Source organism: Drosophila mojavensis, unplaced genomic scaffold (genome assembly GCF_018153725.1).
Source record: "Drosophila mojavensis isolate 15081-1352.22 unplaced genomic scaffold, ASM1815372v1 contig_74, whole genome shotgun sequence".
Lineage (NCBI taxonomy): Eukaryota > Metazoa > Arthropoda > Insecta > Diptera > Drosophilidae > Drosophila > Drosophila mojavensis.
In genome coordinates this window covers 20380712-20406297 of record NW_025318899.1, presented here as the reverse complement: position 1 = coordinate 20406297, position 25586 = coordinate 20380712, and the positions used below count along the sequence as shown (strand labels likewise).

Below are 25586 nucleotides of genomic sequence, written 5' to 3'. Positions count from 1 at the left end.
TCTGTTAATGCCAGCACAGCAGTGCGCAGCACAAACTTTTAACAATTTGTGCTCCCCTTTTTCATATAAAGAAGACTAATTAAATAATATTTATAAGCTATGATTAAGATATTAATCTTTATACATAGGCAAATCATTTAAGCTTACAGAAATTCGAATTCTTATTGGATTTCTTCATTTATGCGTTCCAATAAGAATTCTATTCATATGCAAACATAAACTTTTGCTGCGCAGTGTAAATGGGTAAATGCTCCGTCGTGCAGCGGTTTCTTGTTTCCGTTTCGTTTTGCTTGCGCTCAGTCGCATTTGGAATAACAGTACGTGCGGGTGTTTTCGCGGGCGCGTTCATGTTGCCGTTCGCTTCTTCATCTACAGTTAGTTCTTGCCTAGCTGTTGGCGCGCCTGGACAACGCAAAGTGCGTTTGGAGTGTTGCCCTTAAAAATAGCCAAATATTTTACAGCAACAACTCTTGTCAATCCATTGCAGTCGTGTGTAAGTGTGCGTTTATCCGTGTTTGTGCGTCGCAGTTGAAAACAAATTTAAATATGTGTGTGCATAAATCGAATAAGAAGTGCTCGAAATGCCGCATCCTGTGAAAAGTGAAACAAACAAAACAGCAAAAGGGCAAGGCAAAAGTTTTGTTATTGGCAGCGCAGACATTGCCTCTCGGTCACAGGCTCTTCTGCGCGCTCTCTCGTTCTCTCTCATTCATGCTGCCCTATTCTAGACTATTTCGTACAGCGGCTCATTCGATTTTCCTTTTTCCTGTTCCGCGTGCGTGTGGCCTCTGCTCCTGTTGTTGCTGTTCTTGTGGTTGTTGTTTATGCTGCCACTTTTTTTGTGTTCCTGTTTTACTTCCCTACATTTTTTACTATTTTATTTACACTTTTCGGCTATTTGTGTGCGCGCACGTTGTTAGTTGTAGAGGTGGAGCAAAAAGGGGCGCGCATTTTGCTCACACCTGGGCAACGTTTATTTGCGCCCCGGAGTTGCTCTGGCAACAATAGCAACAGTAACAACAACAGCAGCAACAACATGAACAACAACAAGAGTACGAGCCATAGCTTATGTTATTTGAATTTCCTTTTTATGTAGCAAACAACACGAAAGCTCGTGCAAACCGAACGTGGCAAAAAAAAGAACCGTTAAAAACATTAAATTATCACATATAGAATAACAGCAACAAAGAACTGTAACTGTAACTATCTGGTGTAACTGCATCTGCATTGCCACCAGCAACGCCAACGCCAACGCCAACTCCCAATTGGCAGCCGGCAAATGATCAGGCGAATTAAAACTGAAAGTTCGCCTCGAATTGTCGCCTAACGAGCATGGAACAGAGGGAGGGCATACAAAGTGTCGCCGCTACTGTGCGATACGTTCGTGTTTCGGGAGCCGTCCAATGCTGGAGGTGAGTGCACATACGTGTGTAAGTTTGTGTGTGTGAGTGTGACAGTGTGTGCATGTGTTTATGGGAGTAGGGCTGTATATTTTCTATTAGCGCTGTGTTTTTGTTTCTTAGCCGCCTTGAAATTAGCTAAGCAGCTGCTAATTGGGGTGGCAGGTCGTGAACACTGAGCACAGCCAAGTGTTGGCGAGAGGCGGGGGAAGTGTAGGACGCATAAGCGAAGCATGGAGGAGCGACAACTGTGTAACGGGACATAAGAAACTGGATGCTAATAATAAAACTGCATCGAACATATGCTCAACTCGACAGAATATTGACAATTCTCTTTAAGTGCATTTCTAATCTTAGAGTACACTGAACAAAATTCGTTTATTGAAGTTTTAGAATATAATATTTGTGAATGAATATTTAATGCATTATTATTATAAAATGAAATATTTATTTATCTATTATTCATATCTTATTACTTGAAAATATTGAAAGTGAACTATATTCTATATTCTAAGGTATTTGGCAAATTTCAATTTCAAAGATCCATGAGTATGAGTGGGATAATTATAAAGAAACAGAACAGTTCAATCTATGATTTTACATATAAAAGGGTTTATAAAGCAATACAAACCATATACATATATTTATTTTGAAATTAGTTAAGGTTCATAGCAACAAAACAAAATTTCCTTTACTTTAATATATTTTTTTTCTTGCCGATCTGTTTATTTTCTAGTAACTACCTTTTTACTACGCTCAAAAATAAAATAAATATTATTTTGTATATTCCATATAGTATACATTTAAAAGCTAGTTTAATGTTTTCTCTGCATTTCACATAGGAAAAATGAATTCCTGAGCTCTTTGGCAGTTGCCAAAGAGAAGCGGAAAGTCGCCTGCAGATATTTTTGTCAGTTCAGTTTCTGTTGTAGTGTTCCTTATGGACACTTAGCTGGCAGTTGACAGAACTCGGACTTTAGCCGCAAGGATGTTTGAGTGAAAAACATCTCAAATAACTTAAACGATGTCCTGGGATGTACTTTGCTGTTATCTTTTGTGGCAAGCCAAGCAAACAATCTGCTTTTGAGCGTGTCTCTTTACTTGTTACTTACAGACATTGCATGTTCTATGTGCAGTGGAGTTGAATACATATGCTATATATATATATATATATGCATGTCTATACATGTGTATATATAAATTTGTCGTCTATAGTTAAGCAACTGTTCTGTTTCCTGTAATTTGTAGTAGGAAATCACAAGAGTCTTGAGAATACACTAATAAAAAGATAAATAGACATGCCCTATGCATTAACAACAATAAAGAGAGTTTTCATGGATGCATAGTGATAGATATACTCATATAAGGGTACAAATTCATAATATTAAAGTATTGCATACAAGTAGAAGATCTATTTATTGTATACATTTTGCTTTCATTTCTCAACTATATTTTGTACCCCCTACCTTAAAGTCTACATTCACTTGTTCTATGCCTAATTCCTAGCTTTAAAAAACTGCACGGCTTAAGGATTAAAGTACAAAAACAAAAATATAAAATAATTGCGCGTGAACACGAAACAAGTTTTTAAATACAGCTAAACATTAAACTCTTTTGTGGTCTGCGAAAAAAAAAAAAATACAAAAAGTAGACATGAGCTCCACGCAATCTTAATTGTCATAATCACAGCGAGGGGAGGTCCAGCACACACACACACACACACTCACACACATGTGTATCTGTATGTGTTAGTTACCATATTTTGCAGAGCGCCCTTTGCGGCGTGAAAAATTAAAACGTGACACAAATTACTAGCCTCCGAGGGCCTCACACACATATGCACACACACACACATAGAAATTCCATTAACAGGGTGTCTTCTCTCTCTCTCCCTCGCACGACTGCTGCACTGCGTCTATCCCGAGGGGCTCGAGGGCGACGAAAAGCCTTCCGCGTACTGTCTCTGGTGTCTCCCAAGCTCTCCCTCTCTTTTTCTCTTGCTCTCTTTCGCTCATTCTGAAGCGCACCTCAGGGGGGACTTTGTTAATAAATTTTATACGCGTAGATTTTGCACGCACATTTTTGAAGGATTTCAGCCCTGTCAACAGGCCAAGTGCTCATTGAGCCTTCCCCCAAGCAGACGTTTGCATATTATAAGGGCCATAAAAAAGCCTTCCAGCGGCTTAAATCTGTACTCCATTCCCTATCTGATTTAAAGTTTTGCCTGCAACTTAAACATATGTCATAAATTTTCGAATAGGCTATGTACATAAATGAATTATAGGTAAATATTTAAGTATAATATATGTATGTAGATATATCGCCAATATATATATATTTTGGTATATTTTATATTTATTATATGCGTCATATATGTAGATGTCTTATAAAGTATGTTCCTTATGATTCATTTTTATTTTTATTTTGTTTTTTTTTTTTTTTTTTTTTTTTTTTTTAATTTTAAGTTACAAACACGTTTTGAATTTTGAATTATCAGCTTGAATTACTTTGCGCGTATTTTTTCAGTTGTGTGAACTGGAAAACGCTTAGTAACATTTTAAAAAGTCTGCACTCTTATTTTTTATCAATTTGTATTTTCTGAAATAGTTTAAGTATAAAATAATTAAAATTATATAAATATTTTATTATATACGTAAGGCTATTTATTGTGAGTCATAAAAATATATTTGATAATTGCATATCTATATATATATATATATTTGTTTTTTTTGACGAAGACTCTAATTCATTTTTGATTTTTTTTAAATGATTATTTTTTTAAATCATTTCATATTTTCATACATATTTTTGGACTTGGATATAAAGTAATTTACTTTTTGCATATTAAATTAAATTTTTGGAATGGAAATTTTTAAAGAAAAATATCAGATTTTAAACTTTTTTTTTTTTTATGTATATGTGTTTTTCTTTTATTTTTATAAGTATTTTAATTGAATTTCTTATAAATTATGGCACACCAATAAATAATATAAATACACATATGTGACTCCTTTTAGAAAATTTCAATTAAACTTTCCGTTATTTCCAATCGTTTCTTCCATCATAATTCTAATCGTATAAACGAATGTGTTTAGAAATTCAGGCATCCGATTGAAACCATTTATAACTTTTAGTTAGTAGATAGAATTAGTTTCTTCTTTTTTGTCGGAGCAGAAAATTGTTACGGTTGGGCAGATTCCGGGTGGGTTGTCTGTCTACTTCCTGAGCACGCAAGTCATTTCATAGAGTTGCCGACCCTTGCCGTGCGTTTCTGCCACAGGCAGCTGCGTGAGTTGATGTGAATGGATGGAATGGCTTTGACGGGCCGGCTGCTTGGCTGCTTGGCTGACTGGCTGGCTCACTAGCTGGCAGGCACTGGACATGAATATCAACAACGAGTAGCAGCGAGCAGGAAAAGGACTTTACTCAATTTGACAAACATGACACAGAAACCCCCGGAGCTGACTTGCAATTTGCCCTGGACAGACACTTCTCTGCTTCTGCTTCTTCTTCTGACGCTCCTCCTGCTGCTGTTGCCCTTCTTCTGCTGGTGCTTGCTGCCCCGCATTGGCAATTAAATTTTTAAAATGCCATTTCGAAAGCTATTTGGAGTGCCTATGCGAATGAGCAATGGCAACTGCGTGCCTGCCAGGACTAAGGACTACAGACCGAGGCCCTAGTACTTAGGCCAAGAAATTGCCCTGGCATTGCGGACAGACAATGACAATATTTTCACAAAATAAACCTAAATTTAATTTCAGTTAGAGCTGAGTACATGTGGTTGTTGTGTGTGTGTGTGTGTGGACAGGCCAAAAAATACTCTTGAGAGCAGAGTTAAAGGAATATTGCATTGGATATAAAATGAAGTAAACATGTGGCATTAGAGTATCATTTGTATAATAAATTTAGATGGGTGAAAAGTATGAAGTAGATTCAGATCTATATCAATAGAGATTGTATAAAAGTATAACTGTATAAGTATGAGGTGAATGTTCGTAGCATAGAAGATTATAGAAGTTGCCTCTCGAAGTGACTAATTAATAATATAAATAAATAAAATATTTAAAATAATAATTTTATAAATTTCAAAAATGTTTTTGAGTGGAACGAGTATAACTTTTGGATAAACTAATTGTGTGACGTAGCTTAGAAACTTGTTCTTCTATTCTATAATTAAAAAAAAAAAAAATAATAATAATAATAATAATAAACATGAAAAAAAAAATGATTTGATTGAATATAATTATTTTATTAATATTTTTATATATAATAATTTTATGGATTATCTGAATGTTACATATTTTAAACATATTTTTATTATCTTACTAAACAAATTTTGCATTAGAGAAAATATTAGTAGAATTTTTGGTATGTTTGGTATTTTACTACTGATAGCTGCATAATTGGAGTATACAGACAGACAGACCTATTGGAGTATACCTATATTATTACAGATAATATTTGAATATATTTTATCTGCTTCCATGAATGTGTAGGATATTTCTAATATTGGGCTAGCTATATATATATTTTCTATACGATTCTTGTTATTTTTTTTTTTTTATGATAATTTTAATATTTTCTATTCAAATATGCGCATGAATAAGAACGCCGGATAATGTAGATAATAAGCCTGTTTTTTAGCGTATTTCGCTTTCGCTTTGTCTAGTTTAGCATTCAACATTATTTTGTGCTCCGTGTATACGAACCTCTTGGCTTGTGGCATGCGCTGGGCACATTGGGGCAGAGTGGAGGCCATTCAAATTTTTTGCGTCTTTGTTTTGCTTGCAGCTTTCGCATACCGCTGAATCACTTGACTCGTTTGCTGCCAACTTCCTCGTGTCATCGGCGGCCAGTGCCTCACTCTCTCCCTCTCACTCTCTCTCGCTTTCTCTCGCTCTCTGTTCAGCTCAAGGACTCTGTTCGAATGCAGCTGGCACTTGCTTCTCTTGGCCATCTGACAAGTGGGTCCTCGTCTCTCTCTCTCTCTCTTTCTCTCTCCTTGATTTGAGACCTCAGGCGAATTCTGCCCGCATTGCAATTTCTCACAATGTTGTCTCTGATTGTTCTCTGTCTCTCTCTCTCTCACGCAGACACACTCACTCTGCTTGTCTGTGTTTTGTTTTCTGTTTGGTTTTTTCTTCTCTGTTGTAATTTAATTGCCAATTTTCACAATTTTTCACTTTTTGCGCCCTGAGTAGGGGCAAGAGTTGGCTTTAGGTTGCCAAAGGAAATGGAATTTTCTTTTATAATTTGTATTTCAGGCATTGTGCTAGCAAAGATTTTGGCAGCACAAAATCGATTATCTAAGAAAGTTGCAATAAAACTTAACAGTAGAAAAGTCCTTGAACATTTGCAGCAATGAAAATGCAATAGAAAAGCACTTGAATAGAAGGTGCCAAAGATTAGAGATTATTTTGCATAAATAAAAGAGGCTTGCAGGGTATACCTAAAATTATTATAGTTAAATTAGTGTAGTTGAGAACTGAGCTGAAGGAAAATTTAATTGAACGAGGGAGAATATATCAGACGAGCGAGCTACGTCGATCGATGCTGAACTGCTCTTCTTCTTTGAGAGTGGTTGGGGATACTGAGAGAGGCTCAAAAGACCAAATGAATGAACTATAACGATGATCTTTGACGAGTAAGAATACCCTACACCTAGGCTCAAGTTTTGGAAAATATTTTCCCACGGTGTGTAAGTGGAACATCGGGTACAAGTGATTTTCATATGGCGCCATTTTCGATCGTTTCGTCGTTGGGCATACTCTTTGATCCCTTAATTCTCTGCCGCAGCCCACTTGACTGCATCAAGAAAAATCAAGGGGCAACAGCGACAGTTCAGAAGTCTGATACGTCAAATGCATTTCACCCTTAAGCGATCACTAGAAGTATTGTAGAAATCAATATTTGTCTAATATTTCATATATTTTTTGTACGATAGATTGAAGCGAACTACATAAAGTATGATCTAGGTAGAGAGTTGTGTAGAAAATTCATTTTATTCTTTGGATAAGAAAAGAACTAATAGGTAAAAATAATAGAGAAAATACTTACATATGCTCTATATAAAATGAACTAAAAATTGTCATGTAACTATAGATCGACACCAGAGTAATATATAATACAAAAGTATGTTATAAAATGAATCATATGACAGAAACATTTGATACATTTAAAGTAACATAAATCTTTTTCGTAGGCCAGTTGAATAACCCCAAGTTAAGATTGTATATATAATTCATACATATACATACATAACTTTTACCCATATATATCTCAAATTTTGCACGAATTTCAGCTCTACGTTTCGGCTCCATGCCATTATCTTTGCTAGCTAAAAATTCTCTCCCTCAAGCTGAGTCCGTTTGTTGCAGTATGCTAATATTTTACACTTGCAACAACAAGAGCAACTGCTGATATGATGTATATACATATATATACACATGTATACAGCGAGTATGTGGAGTAAAACCACAATCAGATCGTTACTTCCGCTTCATTGTACAATAGTATATACAATATATGTATATATAAGATGTATGTGTATATTGTATTCCCAGTTACATGTAGATAAAAATATATATATATTAAAATGCTATTTATGCTGTTCAAGCAGAACAAGCATAGAATACAAACCGAGTCGGACAACAACTAGCAAAACAACTCAACTGGAAGCCAAACGAAACCCTAACTTATAGCACATACTATATTTATGGTTATCGGGCAAGGCAATACTCCATATATGCTACGTATGTATATGTAAAGTATCCAAACCCATTCCGTAGCAAACGATTGCTAATAGCTTAAGCCTCATTTCGTAGACAAGCATATACGGTATTCCACTATATGTTATATTGTTAATTTATACTTATATAAATATATAATAATTGATATAAGCAGACTTAATCTATACAAGCTGCTATATACATATATCTCTATCTAAAAGAGTCGCCTCACAATAGAAGCCTTCATTCTACAATATGTATGCTATTATATAGCACTCATACACATATTATATATATATATATATGTATTTTGCATTTGACTATATTACTATATACCTCTCTATAACTATATAACTAATTATATAGCTAGCTTAAATGGTACATAATATCGTTTATATATAATGTATACGTGGTTTACATTACACGATATAATATTGTTTAGATATATGTATATATACAATATCGTATATTAAGTAAGCTAATTTTTCTATAGTATCTGACTTATGTGCATTCCTGTATAGTAAACATATGTACTTATTTATCTACATGCTACTTATATATCTTATAAGCAGCACATGTACATACATATTATACATATATATTTCTCTAAACATGAAACATTCTTATCGTAATGGGTCTTATGTCTAGCCTCCTTGTTTTCTTTTGTAGATATACAAATTGCGAAAATAGTTTACTGTTTTTTTTAATGAGCTCAAAACTTTATGATAAAAAAGTCATTTACTGATTTTTTTCACGCTCTGAACGCACTGAAAATCGGAAATCTGTATGAAATATGGAAACCAGTATAAGGGCTAGAAAATGGCAATTAGTTTTGCATGCTTTGTTCATTATATAATGGATGGTTTATCACTTCTTCGAGGGGATCAGGGGATATTGTAGTCCTCCACTAGGGCATTATTGCTTGTTTCTTATCTAACTTCAGTTGACCTATATAATATAGTTGAATATAACAAATTGTTTTAAGCAAACATATATTTTATATAGATGACATATGTCTGATATTGATTGCTTGTGATAGCAAAATTTTAATGGGCTGGGAAAATCCCTACTAGATCAACACTTATTAAAAATCGTTTGACAGTTTTTGGGGTCTTATAAAGGCCTATCCCTAGCCCAGATAAGAATTGAATGGGCTCGACATTGATTGAAAACTTAAATAAATGGGGAAATATACATGACGCACTAAAAAGTATTAAATGGTAGTCTAATTATATCTAAATACACATATAGCTATAGGTATATGTATATGTTCAAAGGTGGAAATTTGTTATCGGCAATATTTCACACCTATTTTTGAACAACTTTCTTAAACTGTTGCCTCGTTAAGTTTGTGCCTTTCGATTCCGAGTTTTTGCCACACCCAGCCAAATTATGTGTGGGGCGGGAAGAGGCGCAACAGTTGCCACATTATGGCTCGAAGGCGGGCCACATTTTGTGAGTCGCCCATATGCCGTTGTGCGTGCCTTTGACTGATGATGGCTTTTTAGTCGTCCTTTGTTCGGCTGACAAATCATTAAAATCCTTTCGCTACAGTGGAACAAATGTTCAATGAAATTGGTGAAATTATTGAATGAAATCATATATGATGATGAGTTCATTTTCAGTTTTTTATTAAAAATATGATTAGACTAATAGGTAATCCATCTGAAGGAATTTCTTTTGTCTTTTTTTTTTTTTTTTTTTTTTTTTTTGTTGAATGGAACAAACATATGATCTATGGGATAATGACAGCGTCTCATGTAGTTGTAACCACTCCTCCAAAGTAGGTCAAGAGCCCACTGTGCCGGCATTAAGCTAATTGCTAATGGCTTATCGCTATTTGGTTCGTTCGATTAATTTGCTTTCATAAGTTTTATGAACTGTGGCTTTGATTTGGGCATTTAATCGCAAAGTAACTCTAAAAGGGTTAGCTATGGAAATAATATATAACTATTTGATACCTAAATATCCATTTGTGGACTAATGCAATAAGTGAAGCATATTAATCAGCTCGATGTTAGATTTATCACCCTGACCCTGACGTCTTTAATTTTAGATGATACCATTCTTCAAGATAATGATAGGAATGCTCGCAGAGCAGTTAATTAAATTATTATAGACTTGATTTTATTGCATTGATTAGTGCGCGCATCCAAAGAAATAAAACGATAGCCATAATTCATTATTCGTACAGGTTCCATTTGGTTTCGATTACTATTTGAGTATAAAAGTGGAGAAAAACATGCCATAAAATATTTGCCGCACGTTCAGATACTGTTTTTTTTTTTTTTTTTTTTTCTGTATTGCTTGATATATGAATGTGCTTGATATACTATAACTTATTGGGGCATGGAATTCTCTCGCCTCTCTCGCTGCTGCTGCTGCTGTTGCTAATCCATTAAATTTGAAATATGATTTTCGCCAGCGACTTTACAGCCATTTTCAAATGGACCAGAAATGGAAGCGACGCTCGGAATTTTTGGATAAATGCAATAAGTTCTGTGCCAAGTCGTGGCACGGCGGTGTCTGGGCGGGCGAGTGGGCCGCGGCAGTGGTCAGAGTTCGAGGCCAACGTACAAATCATGCAAAGAGTTTGCTCCTCCTTCATATGCGTCGGTTTCACTTTTTGCTTCCTTGTGCTCATGTCTGGCTAGGCACGTGCTCTCTCCTCTCTCCCTTCTCCGCCCACACACACAGAAATATTACGCAATTGTTGTCATCCAGCTGAGCAGCGCCGCACAGTGGAGCCGTTTCATAAGCTCGTCGGGCGCCAGTGCTCGGGATTATGTGTGAAGTAAATTACATATAATAGAGCTGCGAATGCAATTCGCGAGGACTATTCAAGTCGTCCTTTGCCTCTAAGCCAAATGAATGCCGCACATTTTCAGACCGCAATAGAACACATTGCCGCCGGCCTGACTAAGTTTAACAGCGCGTCTTGAATTTTGGTGTCTCTAAAGTACTTAGGAACACTTTTGTTAATCTTTGAAGACATACAATATAAATTATAGAAATATTTCATTAGATAAATAAACAATATGTAAATTATGGAAATATTTATATAATCTATACGTCTAATCTATTACCCAAATCAAACTGTGAATAATTCGAATTAACTTGCTTTTTTTTTACTTTAGCTACTAACTTCAGATATATATTCAATATTTTGATTAATTATTATTAAAATCTAACAACTAATGCTTTAATGATCATTTTTACTTTACTAGACAAGCATATAGAAATATGTACAAATTCTACGCAAAATTATGATCCGAACAGTGCAAGTATGAGAGAGAAATATTTAAATTTATATATCTATAATTGGTTCTTAATATTTATATATAATGCATTTTTTAAATTATTTTTAATTTGGTTCTGAAAAACTAGTTGTTTATTTACTTTTGACCCTTTTAAAAAATATATTATAAAATATATACATATAAATATTATTGAAGTCGATATATACATATAGGAATAGAAAGGAAGCCGTAGCTTGATAAGAAATATAATGGAAATAATAAATAAATCATCGCTCATAGAAAGCGCTGCCAAATGTTATATTTGGAAACCTTAAGTACTTCTTAAAGCTTATCAGCGAAAACGTCATCAGAATATAATTGATTTCTTAGTTTAATATTATTTAGATCATAACCACAATTAATTAATTTCTAGAATATTCAGGATGTTCTTAAGTAGTATTTTATGTCTTCTATTCAAACTAACAGTTTCTATGAGAACCTAACTACAGATTTATGTTTAAGAACATTTCGTTAAATGTTTGTCTCTACTGAAATTATGACGCTCTTATCAAGGACATCATTCGCATGCCGCTATAAAGTGGCATCCGGGTCGTAAGTTTTTCGCTGTTTCAATTATTTTTCTCTCACTCTGTTGCTCATTCTTTCTCTTTCTCTGTCTCTGTTGGCCTCTCGTTCTATCATTGTCGACAGAGAATTCTGCGCCCACTTGTGGTATTTTCGCTGCCCACAGCCACGCCCACATTTTAATATCTAGCCGCATTCTGTTGTTGTTTATGTATATGCCACTGCCGTTGTGCGTGTGTGTATATGTGTGTGTATGTGGGTGTCTGTGACTATATGTGTGTGTGTGTGTGTTGACTCTTCGTTACGTTTCTTTTGTAATTTTGTGGAATTGTCATGTAAATGGGTTAAGTTCTGACACTAAATTGTTTTTTCCGAAAAGCCTTTTGCTTAGTTTTCATCTTTATTGTTTTCGATATGTTTTGCAAAATGAGTTTTTATGTAAAGCTTTGGTTTTGCTTTTCCTTCATGTTCCCCATTTTATTCATTAAAATGCAACAATTGTAAGCCAGGTCAAAAAATAATACAAGATTTGTGCAATATACATATTTGTCTTTCATTCCATAGACTAAATTCTTCACTTTATGTAAACGTAATGGGCTGATGGTAAATGAGAATTGAATTTGATGTTGGCTCAAAATTGAATATTTATTAATAATTTTATCGACTGTATGCAAGTGCTATTAGAAGGAATCCTTACTAAGCGTTGGATGTCTATATTTAGTGTAAAGGGAAAAGAAATTTCATAAAAGGAAAATATATAGAACTTACTGAGTCGAACTGCCCAGGTCCGTTTGATCGTCTGTCTTCGTGTGAAATAACTTTATTAGTACTCTGAGAGGAAAAACACTCAAATTCACATTTAAACAGCTTGTATTCCGTTTCTTGACCAGTTCAAAGCAATATTATTATAGATGTCTATATACATATGCTCTGAGAGAGAATAAATCACATTTGCAAAATCAAATGGCTTGTGATCAAGGGATCCATGTATAGAAAGCAATTCAATGTAGAGAGCTACTGAACTACTGAGCTCTGAGCTCTGAGATCTGAGCTGCTCTCAATTCTACTGACTGCTGCCTATATAAAGACGATGCTTTTACCGAGAGTTCTTCAGTCGGAAATTGAAACTCCTTCTGGTCAGTCGTTGTGCAGCGCAGTGGTAAATATTTTAAACATTTAAGTTGTTAATAATATTGTGTAAAATGTAATACTTAAGTGAAACATAAATTATAGAAAATTTTATATTTCTTTTATTGGTTTTTTAATATGTAAATTAAAATACAATAGTTTAAGTTTAAAACAATAATGTTAGAGTACTTTGTGATTGTTAATTGTTTATCAGTTCAGCAATCATTTTAGTGACACTCATTGTCATAATCATGTTCAATTTTATATTAAAACTAATGTTCATGAGTATGTTCATTAGGAGGCTTATAATAACTCTCGTAATCGCGGTCATCATTAAGTCTATCATGATATTCGTTGCAATGTTCAGCAACATATTTATATTGACGTTCATAATCAAATTCATAATGAGCTGCATTATGATTCTCATAAGGAAGCTCAGCGCTATGTTCATGATTATGTTAATAATGATGGCGACAGCAATGTCCATGATGATCTTCAAGATGTTGTACATTATGACGTTCGGAATGATGTCCGCAGTCATCTTCAAAATGATATTCACACCCATCATCATAATATAGTTCGTGATGAGGATCCTCATAAAAATGGTCGTGACGATTGCCGCTATGATGTTCACCAAAAGGGCCGCAATGACGTTTAACATCATTTTCACTAGACTATTTATAATGATGTTAATCACTTTGTAATTCTTATTACTTCTTTACGATTTTCCAATTATGATTTGTGAAGATTTTCACGCCAGATTCGTGCGCCTTTCTATAATAAAATTTTGCATAAATAAATTCATTAACCGTACTTGTGTATATAGTAAATTTTATACAATTATGCAGTCCAAAGAATTCCGACATCAATATAATTGTTAAAATATATATATATAAGCTAGCTATTTCTACATTCTATTGTCTAAAATTTCGTATATAGAAAAACCACTTGAATAACTTTGTTAAAGTCTAAAGACTGAACGCTTTTTGGCTCTACTGGGATACAGCTATAGAGATATACTTATATATATACATATATATATATATATATATATATATATATATGTACTTGCTTATACTCGCCTCGTGAACCTCTTTTGAAGCATATACAAGAGCGGCGCCCAAGTTTAGCCGATGGAATGCAAAGCGCAGCAAAATAAAACAATTTTAAAATTGGCCATTGAACTTTAATATCAGCACAACGGGCGAAATGGTTTTTAAAACGCTTTAGCACGCGAGCAAGCTGCTGACTGCCACGCCCACTTATAATTGGAGGAGTAAGAGTGGAAAACAAAACGAAAGAGGAACATTGGGAGTTGCTAAATACAGCTTAAATTGAGGAAAATATTACTGAAGAAGTGTTAACCATGGCTGATATGATTTACAATAGAGACAGAAATGTTTATTATTATATATTAAAATACAAAATAATAACTTAATAATATTATTATATATTGGTTTACATTATAACTATATGCAAATCTAATAAAAATCTAATATGATTAGACAAAGTTTTTATATAATGACGGTATGTTACATGTATATATGAATATTAATATTATTTACAGCTTTCAATGTTAATAACTCGAATTTAAATTGAATTTCGAAATATTCTTTAGTGATGTAACAACTAAATAAAATGTCTCACATTAATTAATATGAAAGTGTTCAAATTTACGAAACCCTCACAGCTTAGTTACTTGCAGGGTTTATAAGCTCAACACAAATTGAACTTCCGCACATTGTGCTGACGTGGCCACGCAGTCTATGGCAGCTTTAATGCCCTACAGCCCTACAGCTAGCACCAATCGCATAATGCAATCAAAGTGGCTGCCAGTTGGGAGCAGCTGCTAATGCTCGCGATAAGCATTTAGTTAAATGCTTGCATTAGCGCTAAAAATGCAATAAACATGAATGTTCAGTATGATGTTTGCTGCACAGCTGCAACTTCGGAAAGTTTTAACTGACAATTCCCTGAACAGGCTTGTCAAGTAATTTAAGAGTATGTAGAGAATTGTTGTAGGTATCGCTATTCTGTTGCATATAGCTATATAAATTTATGGTAACTCTTACCTTGCCAAAGATTTTTCCTTATGAATTCACGTGCCAATCAATTAGAGGAGCAACAAGACTTTGACATTCACAATGTTTGTTTGACATTCAATTTTCTGTCACTTATCGATGAAGCAAACGGCGTCGCCTACTTCGCAATTGCAAAGCATAATTAGCCCAGTTGAACAAATATTTGCCCCGTTTGATATATTGATTATTAAGCCATTTTCTGTTGACCTTCACTTGCCGCCGCGACTTTAATTCGAAATTAAATTTATTGAAATTTTCTCTTTATACCCTGAACTTTTGTTATTTTGCAGGGTAGGAATGACAAATCAGAAAATACTTTAGACTTTAGCATAAAATAAAATGCAAAATACTTCTCCCTTTGCTTGCCTTTACAAATAAAAGAGCTCATCATCTGCAAGAGCTAGAGACTTGAAATATAAACTAATTTTTGGACTAAGATATCGATAGACATCTAATGTATAGAATAGAATAGAATAGAATAGATATATAAACAAGTACATATATATTATATTAATAAATTGATATTGTTTGTAGAACTAAAAATTGATGTTTTTTATATTCATAATAGAAAGTTTGACACATTAAATTTCAAGGTCATGTTCCAGTACTAAATAAATATAATGAAATTCTAACATCAATAACTGAAGTATTGCATAGTAAAAAGCTCAAAATGTATGCAGAGGATCTGATCAGGCTATAGGGTATCGTCTAGTTGGGAAAGTCTTCATGTTGTTGCTTGTTTATTATATATTATGTATAAATCCGTGCGTTCGATAACATTATCTGTTGAGCAGCTGTCAATTTAAATGTTGAAATGATTCTTATGTCTGCAATATATTTTTAGCATTTATGTATGTAGCATTTAAATACGTCATTTATCATATTAATTATAAAATAAAATATAATTATATATGATATTTGTTTTGCTCTTCTATAATTGATTCTCAAATAATAATTGAAAATTTCTTGCTCTCTTTTTGCAGGTGCTCTAGCGACTAAATAGAATTATGGCAAAGCCCGCAATAAATGTAAGTTTAGTAGAATAAGGGAATAAAGAAATCAGAAAATGGAATAATATAATTAAGTAAACTGTTTGAATTGCATTTTAGATAATACCGCAAAGTCGGCTAGCCATGTCCCCAATCGGCCGCCCACAGCGTAGAACAATCAAAAGGTGTTAAGAACTATATAGTATGTACATATGTATTAAAATATGTACGTATATAGAGAATAATGCTTGTAAAGCAAATTATGCATAAAGCAAAAGACGAAAATAATTATAGTATTGAAAAGTTGCAATCAAAACCAAACGAATGAAATCAAAATACCAAAGAAGAGTGACAAAACCAACACGCAAGAAACAACAACACAACAAGAAGAAGAAGAATAAGTACTAGATGAATAATACACACACACACAACAGAAACAGCAACAGCAACAACAACAAAATGACTGGAAGTCTCAGCAACAAAATGGCACTGGGAAAATCCATTAAAATGTACCTGACCATATTCGTAGCCACGACCTGCATCTATATGGTGCTCTATCAATATCATTTGTCCCGACAGCCACTCACGGCCAACGAGGTCGTCAAGGTGAGTGATCTAACTCTCTGTCAAATTGATGGAAAGTTCTAAATATATATATAGAGAAAGATGCAAGACAGAGAATGATACAGGGAAAGACAGAGAGAGAGAGACAGAGATGTTGTAGATAACTCTATTGATAAGAATCAGCGTCAAACGGTTTCTCATGTTCTATGCGCCATTGATAAGTTCCTGAGAACTGAGTAGTACAATCAACTCAAGTCGAAAATGACCAGTAGATAGATATAATATTTATATAGATGCACCGTCTAGTTGATTGAGTAGAACTGCGCACTTTGATTGCATCCACTCATATATTAAGTAGGTAATTAAAGATTGCATGCTTGACAAGAGAGAACTCACTTGGAATTAATATGGGTAAAGGCCTGGGTAAATTTTATTTGTATTATTTAAAAATATTAATGAAAGGCACAAAATATTATCAAGCTAAGCCCTATTTGAAATATTGAACTAGCTCAAGTATATTGTATAGAGATGAAAGGATGAGTTATGGGCTTCCTTTATATAATTTATTGTAGATCACCTCAAAAGAAACTCTACAAATTTAAGGTCAACATTTTAGAAATTGAAGAGTGCATTGCAAATAACAAAATGCTCTGCATCTCGCGCTTTGTAGTGCTTCTCTCTTCTCAAAATGCTCTTTTCGACATCTAATATATTAGGCTAATGTTAATTTAAGTATTAAATTGGTATAATGTTAATTTTTATATAGAGGAAAAATTCACAGTAGGATATTTCCATTTCTATTCAAAAGAGCTAATTCTTGCTTTAGAGAGAAAGAAATAAATAACTTTAAACAGCAAAGCCTTTTAACAAATGTTCTTCTATGATAATAATAAGACGATCTTTGCAAATGGAATATATTGAAATATTCCAAATATTGCTAGGAATGTTTTTATACTGTCAAGAAAAAAAAATTTAGAAAACACGTATGCTATACAAATAATTAAATGTATTTAATCCAGTTTTATATCAATATTTCATTAGTTATTCACGTAGTTCCCTAGGAATACCTATTTTTATAGTTTGTAATATCTATTCATTCAGCCGTCAATCTCATATATATATACAAATGTGTCTTTTGTTCTTGTTCTTAATCACCATGCCTAACTCCAACACAACATCCAATGTGCATCAATACAGTCTATGCAGCATCCAGAAAAGACATCATTACCATCATCTTCATACATCGCTTCATATTTGTGGGCGCCCATGCCAAATAGCTCCGTCATTAATGGCACAATGGGAGTAGAACAGATACAGGTGAATGGACAGGTACGGGTGCATGGACCAAATACGACAGACTCTTCCGCCTCTGCCTCAGCCTCTGCCTCAGCCTCCGCCTCCTCAGCAGCAGCAGCATCCGCGTCTAGCTCTGGTGCGTCTGTTTCTTCGACGGTTTCATTGCCACAGACATTGTCATCCAACGGCAATCTCAAAAGCATCTCCACAACAACAACAACAACAACAACTACGACAACTACAACAACAACAGTTGCTGCAACAGTACCAACTGCACCAACAACAACAACAACATCAATTGATAAACTAAAAACACCAATAACCCAATCCAGCCACGCCCACAATTTAATGGGAAAAGCCGCTCATAAAATTCGTTCACGATTTGTTGCCGTCTCCGAGCCCGTAAATATTCCTTTAACCATTCTTGTCTCTAACAAAGGAGTTTATATATATGTATATGTATATGTATATGTATATGTGTATATAAAATTCACTAACTTAATATTAAATATTAACTTTAAGTCACACCTACTTAAAACATATTTCATAACATTTTGTTTTTTATTCAGTTCTTTGCTTGCTTTTTTCGTGTTGCTTGTTCCTGGTGCACATTTAACTAAATTACACAGTCTCTTCGCATTCTACTATTGCTCCTTCTCTATGTTTGTCTTTCAGTCTAGAGTACATGTAAATAGTTTAGTATATGTATACATACATAAATATAGGTATGTATATCTACATATATATGTATACGTATATTACTTCTACTCACTTTTAATGGGAATTTTTGCACTTGTAAAATTTCTTGCAGCTGTCTGTGCATTTTGTTTGTTTCTGTTTCTTGCTTTAACTTTAACTATTTTCCAATTTTCTTAATTGCTTTTTTAAGTCAACCCAACTGCAACTGAGTGTATAGGGTAGAGTACTTGGGGCGGGCGCTGCATTGGGCGTTGCTAAAGCTAACGTTACATTGAAGTTTACATCGTTTTGCCAGGGCGGGGAATTCCGTTATACTTTTGTGCCTGTTTGAAATTTATCGAAATATCGAAATATTGAGTTTCAACTGACAAATATATTTTTGGAATAAATTTAAAAGATCTAAAATTCCAATTTTCATAATATTTAGCTTATATTTTGTATACAAAATTTCATATCGAATATTAAATATTTATTTTATAGGTAGCTCTATATTTTTTAAATTATTATTAATACAGTTGAGTATCAATAATTTGTACTCCGAAAATCGCTATAAATTGAAAAAATTCTATCCCCTTGAAAAAATTCGTTCTCGATAATTTGAATCGAAACATTCGAATTATCGGGACTCGACTGTATTATTATTGCTGTACCTGTATGATATACAGATGTAGTTTCCTCAGCTCTTACGGCTTTTTTCCTGAACATTTAGCAACAATCCTTAAACTGATTAATCGCCTTTGCAGCGCAAATATAATTATGATAATGATGATGATGATGACTGTGTGCTGATACTATATTCCATAGGTACTTCTGTATCTACTTAGACAGATGAGTTTGCAAAATATAATTTATGTACGTGCAGCTCTGTCTAGAAGCGTACGCACATCTAAATGGATTGATTGATGTTGTCTGTGTGTGCATGTGTGTGTGTCTCCAAGCGAATGTCCTTTCTAAACATGCATACTAAATATGTATGTAGTCATAGATACATTAGAAAACTCATTAGCTGTGTCCTCAACTGATGAGCACACAAATTTCGTTTTGTTTGCTTTGCTCTAATTGTTGTTAAGCATGAGTTAATAATCCGTTTCATAAGTGGTCGACTCGTATCCATTAATTTATCTTTCTGGCTATATCCGTGCCTAATGTGGCAATGGAAATTGCTTTATTTGTTTAACCAGTCGCATGTTCTACAAACTGCAGGCAGTAGCAGCAGCAGTGTGGTTTTCTGGGTTAATCAGCTGCCATATTATATCAGATGGCACTCGCACGCCTACCGAATTATAAATAATATGCAAACAAACAGATTCTTGGTATGAAATTTGCATGAGTCTAATTTATAAATTGCTCATTGCCCATTGAAACCCAAAAGCCGAAACCGCGTACAACAACAACAGCAACAGCAGTGCGCCATTGAATGGCACCAAGCCGAGGCGTGTTCCAGTTCTGGATAGTGGCCGGGCGAAGGGTGTTGAGGTGTAGGGTAGAGAGGTCCCACAATGATGATCCAGATTGCAAAATGCATTCTAAATGCAAGGCAATTGAAAAAGATTCGTGCATTTGTGGGTTTCTCGCTGTTAGTAACTATATACGTACATATGTGTGGATGCATATGTGTGTGTATGCATGTGTACCTATGTGTATTATACAGTCAATGTCAAAGGCAGGTTCCATTGCTTGGAGAATTGTTTCAATATCAAATAGCTGCGGATATAGTAGACCTAACTAAAATTTTAAAGTAGATTATTGAATGATGAGGAAAATGACATAATGGTAATGATAATGATAATGATATACTAAGGATAATAAGTAATAACTTTGATAAACACAAGCAGAGTAAGAAAACGGATGCTAATGATAATGCAAATGGTGATGATAATCACAATGAATTAAAAATAATAATAATAATAGTAATAGAAAGTGAATGATGATGGTAATACTAATAATAATGAATAATAAATTTCATTAAAAATCGAAATAATATTAAAATAATGAATGATTACAAATAATTTCATGCATTTAAAAAAAAAAAAAAAAAAAAAAAACAATAAAAAAAGAAAATTAATACTAATGAATAATATGATTATCTTATAATCATAATTGTTTTGAATAACCATGAAAATAATCATAGAAATAACAATGCTAGTAATAATTAGATACAAATAAAATATTATATAATATAATATTATATTTATTATATTAGCATTCCTATCTAATCCCATTAATATTGATAATAATAGTGATAAAATGATATAGTAGTCATTACCATAAATTCAAATTATAATCAATGATAATCAAATAAATGATAGTGCTACCGTAGCAGCAAATTCACTTACTAGGCCAGCTGCTATGCTGGCATCCAATATCAAGTAATATATAGTAGAGCTTAGGACATGAACTTGGTGTGCTCTCGTTGCTGAAATGCAAATTGTGTGTGCCACATTCTCAGCAGCAACTACTTTACATGCAATTCTATTATAATATAGTTTTTCTGATTTTTTATTATTATTATTATTATTATTATTATTATTTTTTTTTTTTAGTTTTCTGAATTGGTTTTCTCTGCTTCAGTGCCCTTTTATTTATTTGAATGTCTTTGTTTATTTTTTCAAATAAATTTGAATGCATTTTTGTGTGTCAACAATGGACAATTTGCAAAGTGCGCTACGTCTATATTTATTTGACACACCAACAGCAGCAGCAGCAGCACCAGCTGTGTGTGTGTGTGTGTGTGTGTATGTGTGAGTGAGTGAGTGAGTCTGTGTGGCTGTGTGTGCGGCATTTGAGTGGCCTGCTTAAAGTACAGCGGGTTATCCAACACGCAGCTAAACCCGGTCAACTAGTTCCAACTATTCAACTAGTTAACTGCTAGCCTGTGGATTAATTTGCATAATTGCTCATAAAGCGGGAGCTCACGCCGCGTTACGCATGTAAACACCCACACACACACACACATACACAGAAAGAGAGAGAGAGACACACACACACATATTCCACTGACACGCTTATAAATATATTATATATTATAATAGATAATAGAGTATAGAGCCTTGATGGAATTATGTTAATATCTCAACTCTTGCCCATCTTAGCCGCCATTGTACATCATCACGCCCACTTATCGACGCCCCGAACAGCTGGCGGAGCTGACGCGACTCGGCTACACGCTGAAGCATGTGCTCAACCTGCTCTGGCTGGTCATCGAGGATGCGAACAAGACAAACCCTTTGGTCGCCCACACCCTGGACCGCATTGGCGTGCCCTACGAGTACCTGGTCGGTGAGTATTGCCACTAACAACCTAAAGGTCTGACGTCCCTTTGCCGCATATTAACGCCCCCTTCTGGCACCCCTTCAGCGCCCATGCCCGAGCAGTATAAGCACACCAAGAAGGCCAAGCCCCGCGGTGTCTCCAATAGGAATCGTGGACTCGACTATTTGCGCGCCAATGCCAGCGAGGGCGTACTGTATTTTGCAGACGATGATAACACCTACGATGTTAACATATTTGAACAGGTGTGTAAAGGCCATTATGGCTAAATACATAAATTAAATGCACTTGAATTGCCTTTGAACTAGAAATAAGCTAAATATTATTATGTAATGCACGAGTTGTTGATAGGTAAGGGTGACAGGGAGACAGGGAGAGAGGGAGAGAGAGGGAAAAAGAAACAGATCCCTACTTACCTGATATACATTCTTATATATTATTAATTTATACTATTGTGTTATTAAAGATAGACTGAATAAATATTGTCAATTGCATTGAGAACCGCATAGAAAGGCGCTAGCTATACAGCAAATTGAAAATTTACACTTCTTTTCCACCCTTATGTAACAAATTGAGCTGTAGTTTTGTATGTTGCTTTTGCCGTATATAGTAAAATGGATTTCAGAGGGTCGACTATATTGTCCATGTATTATGTTTTTGTTTACATCGATCCTTGAATTTCTCGGTATCTATCTTTTGCCTTTCGATTGAGTAAATCAAAAAATATATACATGCTAATAATTCACCTGTCATAGAGCAATCAACCGGCAAATGAAGCCTTTGTCTGAAAACACATGCTGTAATATCATGACTATGCACGGCTGATTGCCCAGGAAGTAGTAGCGGCTGTATCGGATCCCAAATTAAATTGACAGTGAAGGCGAGGAATGAGAGTCTGTGTCGAGCATATGCCACCGAGTCTTGAGCATATTTCTGCCTGTGACGTTTTGTAATGATTGTTACTAGAGAATGAACAGAGTTTGATTTGAGTATATAAAAGTATATATGTATATCTGAAAAGCAGTGCTAGCAAGGCAATTCATTCATTTGAGTCTCACGTCTTCACATTTTAATGCTCTAGTTACAGTTTGTCACAACATATAAAGGCGTTTCGAGAGAATTATAATTTCTGATGTTCAATTAGAAATTAGAAATAGCCTGTTGCGTGTTTTTGTTCAATTATTGTCCTTTTCAAAACAGGCTGAAAAAATATTGCCTAAAACAATTTAGTTACCTATAGGATGTCTACCAACCCAAGGAAATGTAGTTCCAATACTTCAGCTCAATTAATTTCAGTATTATTGAAAAGTAATCATTTTTTATTAAATATATGAATACATCATGAGGAAGTTCCTCACTTGCTTATACTTATTCAACCAAAATATACTTACAGATGCGCTACACCAAAAAGGTGTCCATGTGGCCCGTGGGCTTGGTAACCAAAACGGGTGTCAGCAGTCCCATCATACGTGAGGGCAAGCTGGATGGCTACTACGACGGCTGGATAGGGGGGCGCAAGTATCCCGTCGATATGGCTGGGTTTGCGGTGAGTGTGAAGTTCCTGCACGAGCGGCCAAACGCAAAGATGCCCTTCAAGCCGGGCTACGAGGAGGATGGCTTTCTGCGCAGCCTGGCGCCGTTGCAGAATAGCGAAATCGAGCTGCTCGCCGACGAATGCCGGGATGTAAGTATGATATAAGCTGTTACATAACTAACTAAATGCACTTGCTACATTTATCGCTTGCTCTTTCCAGATACTCACCTGGCATACGCAAACGAAAAAGAATCCACCCGCCCAGCCGTTCAATGCGACGCGCTACGCGAACACGAATTTGGCTTTCATTGAGAAGTGGCTGGTGCGACCGTAGGAGCAGGAGCAGAAGCAGGAGCCCCCAGTTTGTCCAAGTGTAGTAGTTAGCCTTAGATAGGTATTATATATGCGAATACGATTGTGTACGCAGCGAGTGAGCTCACAAAGTGTCCGCGACTTCGAACCAGTTGTACAGGTACAATCCTGTGTTGAAGTCGTCCCTCTTTATATATATACACGAATATCGACTATCGTTAGTTTTGCACAGAGTATATATACCCTGTAAATGATGAGCAGATATAGACGCATATACATATTAATGTAACTTAGTTAGGCTCTAAGCGCACAAGTTTATACGATATTTGAAGATATGGCCAAGGCCTCTATTGGTTACAGCTGCACACACTAAATACCTTTAGTATTGTATTTTATAATGTCCTCAACCTAAACTATATTATTATAATATACATATATATGTATTTGTATATATATATATATATTGTACAGATTTGCAATACACACGAAGCGAGGCTTAGGCCAATTTTTTGATAAGCGAAAAAGTATTTAAGTGCATTACTTTATGAAAGACAACAGCCTCTATGTTTAAGCTTTAGTTGATAAGGTTCCACGTTCTGCAATCCAAATATGATAATTCGTTGAAAACAAAACACTCAGACAACAATATACACTTTATGGTTTCTGTTCCTAAAATTCCAATTTTGTTTAACTTAACTAAAGTTGATTGCAATTCCTTGATTTATGTATATGTTGTACATTGATTTATGATATTATTTAAATATTATTTACTCAAATGCTGTGTTAATTTTTTCAATCCAATGTAAAAGAGTTCAAGGCCCATTTGGCTGATTGGAAGCGGAGTATGGGGCCAAAGTCGTGCAAAGTGTTTATTTATACAGAGCCCATTCGGAATGCAAACAAACAGCAGCTTAAATGTGGGCCGCAACCATTTCAATAATGCATGCCGACAGACAGATAGACAAGCAGACAGACAGTCGGAAAGCCAGTACCAGATAAAGAAGTGCCCGATGATTTGGTCACATGGTCGGTCTGGTGGGAGCACGGGCCTAAAATCGCGTGTCAACTGATACCGTGGCTAATGGCAATTGAACGAGCGATAGCTGCAAATAGTTTAGAAACTTCAGATAATGGTCTTGCTGATGGAATTCAATTACAAAGAGTGGCAAAAAATATTAAAAGGAATACAAAACAGACAACAGCATAAAAGAAACACACGAAATACTATTACGAAAAAATATTTAATTACAAATTTCCAACTTACTTTCCAAATTAAAATATCTATATATGTAAATACAGAGCTATCGAATCACTAAATATAATACAAAGAAAATAACGAACGAACTCTACAACTTATACATACACTCAAAGAATTACTTAGTTAGGAACTTACCAAATCTTTAAATTTAATAAAAATAATTATAAACTAATCTCAAGGGTAAAAAATCTTCGTGAATTGTTATGGCAACCAAACTAAAATATTCTTATAAATTCTTTAAAGCATACATATATATGAATATATATATATAGTAATATATATATTATATATATACCTTATACAAAATATTCTCTACTATTTCAAACTTTAACTTTAACAATACAAAACCAATTTACAATTACGAGTAAACTCTATTCTCCTATTCAGAAAAATATAATTAAAACACATTTTTTAATAAACTGAAAGAAAAAAAAAACAACAATAAACTCTGGTAAATGGATAAACAAGGAACTTCAATCATTTTTATGCAACACTAAATAATA

General features: G+C 34.4%; 2 protein-coding genes and 1 long non-coding RNA gene across 6 annotated transcripts; 1 reads left to right on the top strand and 2 right to left on the bottom strand.

The window, feature by feature from the left end:
• The first annotated feature begins 292 nt into the window (after positions 1-292).
• LOC6583115 (galactosylgalactosylxylosylprotein 3-beta-glucuronosyltransferase P) lies at positions 293-24601 on the top strand. 4 transcript variants are annotated; one of them, XM_015162745.3, is made up of 9 exons: positions 293-493; positions 1097-1412; positions 16145-16189; positions 16271-16756; positions 17912-18412; positions 21802-21988; positions 22067-22224; positions 23373-23663; positions 23734-24601. In XM_015162745.3, the coding sequence occupies exons 4-9, from the start codon at positions 16559-16561 to the stop codon at positions 23845-23847; spliced, it is 1449 nt and encodes a 482-aa protein (XP_015018231.1). In that variant the 5' UTR covers positions 293-493; positions 1097-1412; positions 16145-16189; positions 16271-16558; the 3' UTR covers positions 23848-24601. The 4 variants fall into 4 exon arrangements, with proteins under 4 accessions (XP_015018231.1, XP_002008793.2, XP_015018232.1 ...); XM_002008757.4 differs by having other exon boundaries at positions 293-499; XM_015162746.3 differs by lacking the exon at positions 17912-18412.
• Positions 13180-15497, bottom strand: LOC26527895. The gene is made up of 2 exons (XM_015162747.3): positions 15153-15497; positions 13180-13854 (listed from the first exon to the last, which is right to left on the bottom strand). The coding sequence occupies exon 2, from the start codon at positions 13742-13744 to the stop codon at positions 13280-13282; it is 465 nt and encodes a 154-aa protein (XP_015018233.1). The 5' UTR covers positions 13745-13854; positions 15153-15497; the 3' UTR covers positions 13180-13279.
• Positions 18350-19105, bottom strand: LOC116804330. The gene is made up of 3 exons (XR_004364289.2): positions 18783-19105; positions 18543-18686; positions 18350-18440 (listed from the first exon to the last, which is right to left on the bottom strand). It is a non-coding gene; the product is annotated as an uncharacterized LOC116804330 (long non-coding RNA).
• Positions 24602-25586: the final 985 nt, after the last annotated feature.